The 13,277-nt window shown below is 55.5% G+C and overlaps 1 protein-coding gene across 4 annotated transcripts in view; it reads right to left on the bottom strand.

The window, feature by feature from the left end:
• Positions 1-13,277, bottom strand: part of ITPR3 (inositol 1,4,5-trisphosphate receptor type 3) — a 63,452-nt gene that overhangs the window by 34,411 nt on the left and 15,764 nt on the right. For all 4 annotated transcript variants that reach the window (XM_081139941.1, XM_081139943.1, XM_081139942.1 and 1 more), the window contains exons 3-7: positions 3,441-3,562; positions 1,753-1,839; positions 1,083-1,241; positions 796-894; positions 390-473 (exon numbers count right to left, since the gene is read on the bottom strand). In XM_081139941.1, coding sequence (XP_080996067.1) covers positions 390-473; positions 796-894; positions 1,083-1,241; positions 1,753-1,839; positions 3,441-3,562 — 551 coding nt within the window. The remainder of the gene's footprint in view (positions 1-389; positions 474-795; positions 895-1,082; positions 1,242-1,752; positions 1,840-3,440; positions 3,563-13,277) is intronic.

Here is a 13,277-nt window from a genome sequence, read left to right as displayed (position 1 = left end):
ATCAAGGCAAAGGGTAGGGGGCCTGGCCCAGATCCACAGAGCAGCTGTGGGGGAAGGGACAGAGTGCTCAAAGGATCTGGCTCCCCTCAATGTGGGGAATGGGGACCCCAGCCCACTGATATCCCCTTAGCAAGAGAGCAAATTGAGGCAAGCCAGGACTTGGAGAGTTGTGAGGCCAGAGACAAGAAAAGGGGTGGTCTAGATGGGGCCGGTAGGCAGGCCTCTGTGGGGGTGGAGGGAGGCTGGAGGGGCTGCAGAGCCAGAGCAAGGGCACATGGAGGGGAGGGTCAGATGGGGGGCAGCTGGGTACAGGGCAGGAGAGGGACCTGTGGGGCAGGGGCTCGGCAGTCAGCAGGCCGGGCGGCAGTGGTGGGGCTCCTTGTCCTTACCCCTTTCAGCACCTCATCCAGGTGGTCTCGGAACTGCATAAACAGGTTGATCTTCCAGCTGGTGTTGCAGTTCACAGAGTTGACCTGGGGAAGGGTGGAAAGACCGTGATGCCAGGCAGACCCCAGCCTTTGGGGAGTGGGCCAGCACTGAAGGCCCAGAGGGATGAGGGGAGGGCCAACACAGCACAGGAGGGGGTGTCTCCTCCCACACAGGGCCCTCAGACCCCAGCCCAGCAACCCTGGGGCTGCCAGCCCGTGGGGTGAACAGGGGCAATGCTGGGAGACAGGTGGGAAGGGGGGGGTCTGTACCCTCAAAGATGTGTATTACCGCACGCAGGCTTACAGCAGCCAAGGGGAAGTACCATCACCTCTGCCCCCACAGGGCTGGCCCCACCACCCCTCTCACCTCCTTGCAGCCGGCGTTGTCACTGAGCTCGTAATTGCTGGCATGCAGAGGCTGCCCAGCGTTGACAGGATTCAGGATGACCTTGTCCCCCACCACCACCTATGGGGAAGGGGAGCAGGGTGAGGGCAGGAAGGGCCAGGCCTCCAGGCCTCTCTCTGGTCTCAGTCCACCCCTCTAAGAATAGGCACGACCTCATCCAGTGCCCATGTTGAAGACCCTATAGGAGCCCCTCAGGAGCTGCAGGCTGCACCTCCCACCAGGGCTCCCAAGCACAGCCGTGTCCTCACATTGTCCCCGTTGCTCCGCAGCTTCCAGAAGGGCTGGATGAAGAGCCAGGAGCCCTCATTGCCCGTGGCGTCCAGCGTCACCCGCATGGCGTTCTTCTCCAGCAGGGCCGGCAGCCGCTTGTTCACCGTCAGGTACTTGTTGCTCTTCATGTGCAGGAGCTGCGGGAGGTGGGTGGGGTGAGGGGCCCAAGAGGCCAACCATCAGAGGGGCCCACTGGACCCCTGGTCACAGGGGGATGCACACAGTGTCAGGCATGTGCAAGCACACGCACACGCATGCCAGCTGGGAGCCCAGGTAACCACAGAAATAGAAGCTGCCACTGTTCTAGGTCCCTCGCGTGTATTACCGCACGCAGGTTTACAGCAGCCAAGGGGAAGTACCATCACCGGCCTGACTGTACCGATGGGGAAACCGAGGCACCGGGAAGTTAAAGAACTTGCCCGAGTCACAGGGCCACAATCTGAACCCAGACCACGTGGGTGCAGCATCAGTGCTGGTGGCCACCGTGCTGCAGACACACCCGTGGACCCGGCTGCTCCGGCCACGCACAGAAGCAGAGATGCAGTGAAAGGGACCGTCCTGGAGCCACCCACTGGGGACGAAGCCCCGAGGACATGTCCGCTGCCCCCCCCCCTCCCGGCAGCGCTGGCACCGGGGCACGCGGCTCACCTGGATCACACTGCCGTACTTGACGACGTCCCCGTGCACCTTCTTATTCTCCGTGTCATTCTGCTTCTGCTCCATCTGGGCTGCATGCTGCGCAGACACGTACAAGGTGACACACGTGCACTCACAGCTCCTGACGCTGCGCAGGGTGACCCCCAAAGGCCACCTAGCCCGCTCCTTCCCACTACTGAGAGGGACTGAGGCTCCGAATGTGAAGGGGCCGCCCCAGGTCACCTCTCTCTGAGGGCCATGCCAGCCAGCCCTTGAGCCCCCTGTGCCCCACACCCCCCTGGCAGGCACCTAAGCTGAGCCTCACTAACCCCATCTCACCATGCTCCTGATGCCCCAACACGGGGCACCTGCCCCAGCCCAAACGCTGCCAGGCACGCTTGGTGCCCCTGCCTCCCCCTCCTCTGCCCCACTCCTCTGTGGCCCTCCCTCCCAAAACGAATGTGCTCCCAGCCCATTGCTTCCAGGGAGCCTTCCCTGACTGGCCACATACAACTCTGATGGACCCAACTCTGGCAGCCTTGAGGATTTGGTTTGCATCCCATTAAGGACAGCTTTTTAGGCACCTCTGTCACATTAGACTGGAAGCTGCCTGAGGATAGGCTCTGTCTCCTCCATCAAACTGGCACTCCCTGAGAGCAGTGGTCCCTCTGCCCCTCTCTTCTCCTTAGTCCCATTACCCAGGTCTCATGACTGAGGCTGGGGTGAGGGTGGCTGCTGGGGAGCCTTGCTGTGACTTTCCACAGACCTACAGTGTGTGCCTCTGTGGCCAGTCAGTGCACATGTGAGGACTCCCCATGCCCAGGCCAGATCCCAGTTCAGCCTCGTCTGTGTTGGCAGGGAGGAAGCCTGTGACAGCCCCCAGCTCAGGAGGAGTGATGGGGGTATTTATAACAGAGCTCAGGCACCCACCCCAGCCCCCTCTCCAACCCAGTTCACAGCTGTGGGGTGGGGCCACCCTTCCTCCATCTCACAACCACTCCTCAGGGCAAGGGACACAGGGAAGCAAGGTCTGCCTAGGGGTGGGGGCACCAGGGCCAAGTTGCTGGCCCAGACAAGCCTCTTGCTCTCTTCTCCATGGGGCCTGGCTCTGGGCCCTGAGCTCTGTCCAGAGAGAATGGCCCAGGACAGGAACTGGGCCACTGTCCCTGAGAGGCCCATGAGTCACCACCAGGCCCTCCCACTGTGCACCGTCCAAGTCCAGGAACCCCTCTCTCTGAGAGGGGCAATGCTCTCAGGGAGCCCTGGTGCATCAGAGACCCAGGCACTGTCTAGGCCATGACCATGACAGCCCAGTCCCCTCTCAGGGCCCCAGGCTCCAACTCTATAAAGCAAGAAAGGAGTTAAGACTAGTTCTCAAATCTGGTTCCCTGGAGCCAGTGGGAACTCCGTGGACAGCTGTACAGTTTGCTCACTGCCTCGGGGTGCCAGGCTGAAGGGTTGGGTGGGAGCTGAACTCCAGTCCACCCTCCACTCACTGAACCATGTGCCCTGACATAGGGCTGTGCCAGCCTGGAGGAAGGGGCAACTTCTTCCAAGTGGCACAAAGGGGTCATGCAGACGAGCAGGTCACTGGGAGGACACTACTCCCCCACCTCACCTCATTCACAGCAGCTAACGCCAACCTCTTGCACACTGGGGTTTTAAAAACCACTGGACTCCACACACTCGCACACACACACCTGCAACTTCTGCAGCAGCACCACGTCGGAGATCTTCTCCTTGTCTTGCTTGGTCTGCTTGGCCTTCCAGTACTGCTTCTGGGCCGAGTAGCGGTTCATGGGACACACCTTGAAGAGGCAGTCTGCGGTAGGGCGTTGAAGGAGATGGGTTCATGTGGGGCTCAGGGGCCTCCCTGCGGAAAACCCCAGCCTGCGGCCCTGCCCTCAAATCCCACCTTGCCCCCCCCACCTGCCCTGAGGACAGGCAGAGGAGACAGGACTCCGTGGAACTTGGATCATCCTGGACTAAGTAGAGTGGAGAGTCCCAGGTGCAGGTTTGAGAGCAGAATCTCAGCTGGGAGGGGACACATGCCCTCTGCCCCATGGGAGACATCAAAGGCTCTTGGGCCCCCACCTTTGCCCAGCTTCTGTGGACACTGGTGGCTGACAGCTCACATCTGCATCCTTCTCTGGCCAACTGCCATCCTGCCCACAGATGGCTGAGAAGTAGCATCCTCTGGCCCTTCCCAAGGGGCAGCCCATCCAATGGCTGATGCAGGCAGGTAACAGCTAGCCTCTGGGAGACAGTGTGTGCTGGTCACTCCCAGCTCCCGGTGGGATCAGACCGAGGCTTCTCTTCCCCTGAAACCACCTCCTTGCCCTGCTCTGCCCTGCCTGGTGTGCGAGAGGCTCCCTCACTCTCCTGAGACCTCTCCTCAGTAATTCTCCCATCTTAGGGAACTTGACTTAAGATAGGACCAATCAAAATTCCAGGAACAAATTCATTATTACAATTTTTATTTTTGGAAAGCACACAAAACACTAGGGATTTTCATAAGCTCAAACTCCAGAAAGGGTGTCCAATTTTTCTATTTATCAAAAGGAGGCATGAGTTGAAAAATCCTATTCTAAAGTGTGGTGGGAGGGGATGGGGGATTCAGGTCATGGTGAAATGCTACACAGGAGATTGGGCCTATCTTACAAGAGCATGGGCTGTGCTGTGAGGCAGTGAGCTCCCTGTCACAGGAGGGAATCACACCCTGGGCAAGGGGATGGGCTCACCTCCCAAGACCCTTCTCATGCCACAGGGCTGCGCCTCCAGGATTGCACCGTGCTCCAGGAGTGTGGAACACAGAAGGACGGTGTGCCAGGACCTAGAAGGGGCCACTGGGGGAGCAGATCTCCTGGGAAGGAGATGGGGAGCCCTCTCCTTCGAGTCTTCTCATCTGCCCTCTAAAAGGAAGTCTACATCCCTGCTCTGGTCATCCAGCCCCTGGGAACTCAAAGTGAAACTGGATTTTCCATCTAGCCTGGGAGCAGGCAGAGGCCCCCGGTGCCATCAGGAGAAAGCAAGTGAGTCAAAGTTCAGAAAAGACAGAACTTCCTTGAAGGGAGGGGGAAATGGCAATTCCATAAGCAGATGGAGCCACCTAGGGCTGCCCTGCCCAGCCCACGTTGGCACCACCAGCACGCGTGGGCATCACTTCCAGGACCATGCACTCAGTCTGCTAAAGAGAGTGTGTCTTTATGGAGTTCTGCTCATCCCTCAAGAAGAAGCTGGGGTGCCCGGCCTGTGTGGCTCAGCGGTTGAGCATCGACCCAGGAACCAGGAGGTCACTGGTTCGATTCCTGGTCAGGGCACATGCCGGGGTTGAAGGCTTGGTCCCCAGTAGGGGGCGTGCAGGAGGCAGCCGATCAATGACTCTCATCACTGATGTTTCTCTCTCCCTCCCTCTTCCTTCCTCTCAGAAATCAATAAAAACATATTTTTAAAAAGAAGAAGCTGGGATGCCACCCGCTCTAGGAATTCCTGCTTCTCAGGCTGCGTTGGGGCTCCCAGAGCTCCTGCAGGTCCCTGGGCCACTACATCGATCTCACTGCCTGTTAGGAGCCACTGGCTCCCAGCAGGAGTTGGGAAAGTGGGGTCACACCAGAGGGAGTTTTGGAAATGGGGGGCGATTTTGACTGTCCCAGTGATTGAAGTCACAGCTGGCATTTAGAGAGCAGGACAGAGATGCTGGACACCGGCAGCATTAGCACTGTCCGGCATGACACCTGCCTTGAATGTCCTGCCTCACACTTGCAGGAGGACAGCTGCGGACAGTGCTCTGGGCCCAGAGTGGCACACAGAAACACAAAGTCATTTCTGCATGATTTTAGGAAACACTGAATTTTCCAGGGATGCAACTCCAATATACACTGAGGGGACGCTGTACTTTGTATTGTTCAAGCTTTCCCAGGAGATTTTTGCTATTTCAGAAAATGTGCCCAGCCGGGCGTGGCTCAGCAGTTGAGCACTGACCTAGGATCCAGGAGATCGGGGTTCGATTCCCAGTCAGGGCACATGCCCGGGTTGCGGGCTAGGCAGCCGATCAATGACTCTGTCATCATCAATGTTTCTCTCTCTCTCTCTCTCTCTTCCCCTCCTTCCCTCTCTCTGAAATCAATAAAGATATGTTTTTAAAAAAAAAAAGAAAAAGAAAGAAAATGCATCACTCATGGCCACGCCAAGGGCTACGTGCCTGCATTTGTGGCTGCAAGCTCCTGACTGGGAGGCGAGCTCTGACTGCTTCCTTGGGTCTTCTAGTTGGACCCAACATTTACTTCTAAAATGCATATTGCACTTTTATTTATTATTTATACACACACACACACAGACTGTGTTATATATTACTTTCCTTTTATTTCTCTTTTTTGTCACACTTAGAGCATGATACTGGCCTCACCTCCCCCCAGCTCCAGGTTCACTCTGACGCTGGTCCCCTCCCTACTCTGTGTTATGTAAATACGGATGCAGATCGACTGCATTATTTTTGGATTCCACTTCATAATATGAAAGGGGCTCTGGGCCTGCCAGGCTGCTCTGCCTGTTTCTGCTGCCCTCACAAGGCTCTGAGGGGCAGGGCTCAGAGCCTGAGGGGTGGAGCTCAAGACTGTGTCCCCAGCCCCTAGACCGAGACTCAGGGACTAGACCGTCTGCCGCATGAACACATGAATCTAGAAAGACGCCCTCGTGTATGGTGAGGGGCTTGAATTTTGCCTTGACGGGAGGAAACGGATGAGGCAAGTCCCGGGGGAAGCAAGAGCAAGTGGGGGGCAGTGAGACCACAGCCACTCAGCAGCCTGCAGCTGAGACAGGAGGCCGGTCCAGCCCTGAGGCCAGGGGGCCGGAGCCAGCAGCCCACCGGCCTTGGCAATCTGAGCTCCTTGGTCTCCCACTGCCCACCTCCCTCCACTCCCAGTCCGGACAGGCCACCCGACTCACCTAGGAAATACATAACCAGATCACTGCTTCATGAGACAACTGGGGACTCCTTCCCTGGTGAGGGGCAAGCTCTGCGCCAGACAGGGCTGAGAGCTGTGGTTATACTCCATTATGGAACAACCCAAGCAGAAAACAACTGAATTTTTAAATGGATGTTATTTTAAGATTTCTTAAAGAACTGAGACAATGAGGAATCATCTGGCCAGAACAGAAGATCGAAAGGAAAACCAAGGAGATACAGAAACACTCAAGCAACTTTCACCCAGAAGGTATTTGCTGATTTCAAAAGACAAGAATTTTTATTAGGACAGCTTCACCAGGCCACAGGGACAGAAATCCGAGACCGGGCCCAAGGACGGTGGGAGATCCTCCCCTCAGCACAGCTCCTTCTAGCAGCCAGAGCCCTGCTGCAATCCCCTGGGAGGTGCAAAACCCCAGACTTGAGCGTGGCCTCAGCGGTCCTGGACAGGCGGTGCCCAAGCGTCGGCCACACACCCTCTCTGGAGGAGGGTATTTCCTCTAACTAATTTTTCAAATGCAATAGCCAGCATGTACTCAAAGATAACCAGGAACTCTTGGAAACCAGATGCCACAAGATAGAACAAACCCACAAAACAGACACCAGAACCAAGCAAAGGTGACGAGACTTTCAGACAGACATCCTCTGTAAACCAGAAACGCCTACTCTGCTTAAATCAATAAAAGAAACACTTGAGGACCCTGCAGGGACCAGGAAACTATGAAGAGTGACACAGCAGCCCTGGCCAGTGTGGCTCTGTTGGAGCACCATCCCATACACCAAAAGGTGCAGGTTCAATTCCAGGTCAGGGCAGGTACCCAGGTTTCGGGTTCCGGGTGTGGTTGGGGCGCGGTTGGGCGCCTGTGGGAAGCAACCTATCAACGTTTCTCTCTCATATCGATGTTTTTTTTCCTCTCTCTAAATATCTATTTTAAAAACTTTGTTTCAAGTGACACAGCAGACTGAAAAAGAACCAAATGGAATTTCTAGAACTAAAAAAGCTTCAATAACCAAATGTAAACCTCATTGAACATACTTAACAGGAGGATGGACAGACCTTAAGAAAATTAATGAAATACTAACAACCTTCCTGTGGTTGACGAATCCAATTCTATTCTGTATATTCTCTAAAGGACAACTGAGCCCCATGCAAGGGCTTTACAGCCCGCAAGTGGGTCAGAAGCTGTCTGAAGAAAACACATTGCATGGGGACACCACAAGAGGGATGAACCCAGAAGTAGTCCCTCCCTGCTCCCGACTCCTCTCTAGCTTTCTTGGAAACTTACTAGCTTGTCAAAGTCGCCTTTTTCTCTCACACAGACCCTCCCTTAGAGCCCCGTCCACACGTCAGAAGATGCCTGTTGAGAGAAGTGAGTAGAGCCCCTGAAGTGTCTGTGGCCCAGCCCAAGCACATCCCCCTGCTTCCACTGTGCCATGCTCTCTGCACAAAGGCAGCCCTGTCAGAGCCCCAGAGGGGCCAGCACCTTCCTTCTCACCGAACCACAGGGCAGAGGGCAGAGAGAAGGAAGGGGGAGGGCAGCCAGAAGGTAAGCACACAGGAGCAGCAGCATCGAAGGCCAGGAGAAAAGTCTGGGTCCAGGGGATTCCCACAGTAAGGTCTGTGTGTGCTGGGGGCGTGCACCTGTGGGTGAGGGGGCGCCGGGCTTGTGAGGCTGCAGACAAGAGGATCTTCATTTATTAAATCTTCATTTATTAAAGAAAATCAACTGTCATTCCCTGAAACTGACTAAAGTGTATGTGAAACACTCCAAGAGCCACTGATGCTGCATAAATCATTGGGGGCACTCTCAGGTCCCCCACAGATCTTGGCAGATCTGGGTGAGGCCTGGGAGTATGCATTTTAAAGGCAACACACACACACACACACACACACACACACACACACACACACACACCAAATGGCCCAGTTTGGAAAGCGTCAGTGGGGGCCTTGAAGACAAGAACAGCGCACAGGGAATAAAGTTCTCCAGTCACAATAATGTACAAGTTCTGTACAAATCATGCGAAGAGCGGCTTTTAACTTTTTTTCACCATTTAGAGTCAACCTACAGAAAACACCCAAGACTCCAGGGAGGTTACAGAAGAGAAAGCAAAGCTTATTCCATCTCGATGCTGTAAAGCTGAAAGCGCACGCGGCGGTGACGGGAGGGAGCCGCAGGAGAATCAGGTGCAATGTGACACTGGGGTCTACAGAGGTGACAATGGAGAAGCGGGAGAGGAAGAGGAAGAGCGGGCCAAGGCAGCTAAATTCTCCTGGGATGAGCCAAGCATGTGGAGACCTGGGAGGAGCTGGCAAAAGACAGAGAGGAGAGAGTTCAGCGCGAGCGCTTTCTCCCACCGCGCTGCCCAAGCAGCGGGCCAAACCGTGCGACCCCGAGGGGGCAACTGGCAGTCCTGCTCAGCACCCCCGTGCTCCCACCCCTGGACTGGGCAGTCTCACCGCCTGTCACTCCTTCTAAGAGCACACCTGCATTTGTACCAATGACAAGGGACAGGGTCCTCGCTGCGGCACTGGCAGGAACGATGAAGATTAGCAACAGGCGCTGGCCGGGAGGCTCGGCCGGTTGAAGCACTGTCCATACACCAGAAGGTTTGCTGTTCGATCCCCCGCCAGGACGCGTACGGGAGGCAACCGATCAATGTTTCTCGCTCACATCGATGTTTCTCTCTCTCTCTCCCCCTTCCTCTCTCTCTAAAATCAATAAAAACATCCTCGGGTGAGAATTAAAAAAAGAAAAAAGATTAGCAACAGCCCGAGTGTCCATGAGAGGGACTGGGTGAAGCACAACAGAGCCACACCTGGCATGCGCTGTGGCCGTGAGAGGCGAGACGCGCAGGCGGGCCGCAGCATGTGTGCGCCTTGAAGCCATGAAGCCAAGGGGAAGAAGCCAGTCACAGGCCCAACACTGCAGGAGTCCACTCACGTGAGGCAGTTAGAATAGTCGGGGTCGTGGAGGTGAGAAGCAGACCGGTGGGCGGGGCAGCGGATGGGGAGTGATTATTTGATGGGTATAAAGGGAGAGAGTTCAAGATTTCTCTATGCAAATATGGGACGATCTCCAGCAGCATCTCCACAGTAAGATGTATGAAATAAAAACAGCAAAGCGTAGAACAGCGTGCACAGAATGCTACCTCTGCGGAAGAAAATAGGGCATCTGAATATATGTTTGTATTTACATAAAGGACCGCTGGGGGCACAGGAGAAGCTAAGGGAAGTGTTACCTGAAGGGACAGGAGGGGGGGCAGGCTCTCAATGTCTATTTGCACGAGGTTTTGAGGTTTTAACTGCATGAATAAATTACCTCGCCAGATTTCCTAACATGGTTGTCCCTGGAGAGGGTACAGGAGGCAAGTGAGGGCGGGGTGGGGGCACCATTGCTTCCATCTTTATCATAGAGCACATCTCTGTATTACTTTTATAAAAAGAAAAACAAGAACAAATTTTTAAGTGGCCAATCAACATATGAAAAGATGCTCCATCTCACTAGTCAGAGGAACACAAATTAAAACCACAGTGAGATGCCATTTCACACCCAGAGGGCTGGAAGAAATGTAAGTGGGACAAAACCAGCCAGCCTGGGGGGGGGGGGGGCAGTGAGCAGGGCAAGGGGGGTGAGCAGCCAGCCAGCAGGGCCCTTCCTCCCACCCAGGACCCCCCACCCCTTGGTACACACCCAGAGACCCTGGCGCATGGGCCCGAGGAGATGTGCATACGAGCACAGACACTCGCTCACTGGCATCGTTGGCAGTTACCAGGACTGGAAATGAGCTAAGTGGCCATCATCAGAACTGACAAATGGGTCGCAGTCTGTTCTCCAGTAGAACATTATTACCTAGCAATTAAATAGATGAACGAGAGCCACAGGCGTCAACACGGATCCCGAAAACTGCAGAATGAAAGAGAGCAGGAAGGTCTGTACGGAAGGCTACCTTCAACAGACGGTGTAAAGTGAAAAGCAGTCCCCGTACTGTTCTTGGATATAGGCCTAGGTGTTAAAGCAAAATCAGAAAAGGAGGCCCCTGAATGATGCACGCATTTTGGGAGCATGTGCGGGGGGGGGGGGGGGGGAGAGGATGGGGGACTAAGCTTCCGCCACAGGCACAGGGCGATCTCTTTAAGGATGTGAAGATTTTAAATAACACGGTGAAAAGGATCTGACAGAGCACAGCAGTGGGTGCATAGGTGTGTGCAATTTTTCTCTTTTGTGTAGAGCTGATGTCTTCATAATAATAAAAATTACAATGAGCAGAGGCATAAGGATGGGGGGAGGGGAGCCCAGCCGTGCCAGCACAGAGGGCCACTCACCAGCGGCCTCCCAGCACCTGCCCCAGAAGCCCAGGAGGATGTGACCCCTGCAGTTTCCTGGGCTCGCTGTAGCTGGGCTGTGAGCTCTGAGCTTCCCTGAAGTAGAGGGGGAGGTGAGGGTCACCCGAGGCCCCAGCACCCGGGAGGAGAAAGAGAAAGGAATCCTGGGAGGGGACATGCCCAGGCCCTGGGCCAGCCAGCAGCAGCACACACTCAGAGCAGCCACAACCCCCAGACCTTACAGCAAAGCAGAGGTCATGAGGCGCCCACACACTGGGGCATCAGCAGCCTGGGCCTCCCAGGGCTCTGCAGACTCTGGAAAGAATGAATGCTCAGAATGTGCAGGGTTTGAGATGGCTCCAGAAGATGGCTGGAGCTGGAACCACAAACAAGGCGCCAATCAGGGGCCGATGGAAAGAGGGTGGGGGCTTGACAGGGCTCCGCCAGCAAGCCTGGGGGTCTCCAGTCAGCAGGTGAAGGGGAGTGGGCTCTGGGGAGGAAGGGGAGCCTGCAGTCCCAGCAATGGCTAGCCCACCCCAGAGTGGCCTTGGGACACAACCATCCCTGACCACCTCTAGCCAACTTCTTAAATGCCTGCCAAAGCCCCACGCCCTTGCTGGGACCTCCCAAGGGCCAGGGTGTTTGCAGGAGTCAGGGGACAAAGAGAGCCTAGACTCCCAGGTTGGAGGCCAAGCTCCACGTTTCTCTTCTCTGGGCTACAGTCTCAAACTGAAGAGGCTGGAGTCCATCTCTTGTCCTCAGTTCTAACGCTCCAACTTGGACGCGCCAGCTACAAGGGACCTCTGCCCGCCACCCGCAACAGCATAGGCCAGGACCTAGACCCAAGGGTGGAAGGACGCAGGAGGCCGAGTCCCCTATTCCATCTCTGGAGCTGGCTGAGTCTAGTGAGGCGGGGCAGCTGGGACCCTGGGGAGGGCCCTGTTCACAGGCTTGGGAAAAGGGGGAGGAAGAGAAAGGGAGGAGGGGGAAGGAGTGATGGGAGGAAGGCAGGGAGTCAAAGGAGCATTTGTTCCTCTAAGTGGCATTTTTGTTATCAAAAATTGGCCCCAAACTCTGTCCACTGAAACTCTAGGGCAAATCTCCCTCAGCCACACCTACTTCTGTCACCACCTGTCACAGCACAAGCTGAATGCATACACTTTCTCCTTTCAGCTCCAGTCCCTTTCTGACCTGTCACAGCCCACCTGGGGACCCTCACCACCCTCTCTCTTACTAAGTTCTTCCTCAGATTTACCTGAACCTCTCAGCTAGAGAGAAAGTCTGCCCTCCAGCAGCAGCTTCAAAGCTCTCCTGATTCTGGCTGCACGAGAGCCCCACGTCCCTTTTTCTCCCCACTCATAACCTTTAGGACCCAGGGGCAGGCGTGCTCAGAGCTGTGCCTCAAGCAGGAGGCCTGCACCAGCACCCCAAAGCCTCCAGAACCCCGGCCCAGGATGGTGGGTCACGTCAACAAGACCCAGAGCAGCCAGGCGTGAAAGAGGCAGCAGAGGCAGGAAGCAGCCCAAGGAGGGGCCGGCACATGAATTTATTCCTTACACGTGTACTGGGCACCCACTATGTGGCAAACTCTGCAGATAAAACAGCAAATAAAACAGACTGAAATCCCTGCCCTGGTGGAGCTGACATTCCAGCAGGGGGACAGATGATAAACAAACAAATAATTAAAACACACAGAGTATGTCAGATTCATGCTATGGAAAGAAGAAAGCAGGGAAGGGAGATTGGTGGGCAGGGACAAGTTTATACTGGGTCAGAGACTGCCCCAGTGAGGATATGAGACCTGAAGCCAAGGAGAGCAGGAGCCATGGGGATATCTGGGTAAGAACCTCGCATGCAGAGGGAACAGCAGGTAGCAGGTGCAGAGGTGGGGGCGTGGCTGGCACCTGCGGGGAACGGCAGGGAGGCCGGTGTGGCTGGAAGCAGTAAGAGCCCAAGTGGAGGGAATGAGGTGAGAAGATGCAGGGCAAAGGGGTCTGTGGTGAGGAAAGTCCACTGCCACAGGCAGTTCCCACACATCCAGGCATGTCCCCTAAGACTCCCAAGCAAAACCCCCACTCAGGCCCATGATGGAAGCAGGAGATCAACAGTGAACATGGGGACCCTCTGCGGGCTGGGAGGAACCACTGCCCATCTTCTCTGCACTCCAATGGATGGGCAAGGCCCAAGGCACACAGCCAAGGATGCCATAGGATTATCTTTTTTTTAAGTCTTTTTTTTTTTAATGTC

This window comes from Miniopterus schreibersii (assembly GCF_964146895.1).
Source record: "Miniopterus schreibersii genome assembly, chromosome: 6".
In the NCBI taxonomy this organism is placed as follows: Eukaryota; Metazoa; Chordata; class Mammalia; order Chiroptera; family Miniopteridae; genus Miniopterus; species Miniopterus schreibersii.
This window is presented reverse-complemented; position numbering and strand designations above follow the sequence as displayed.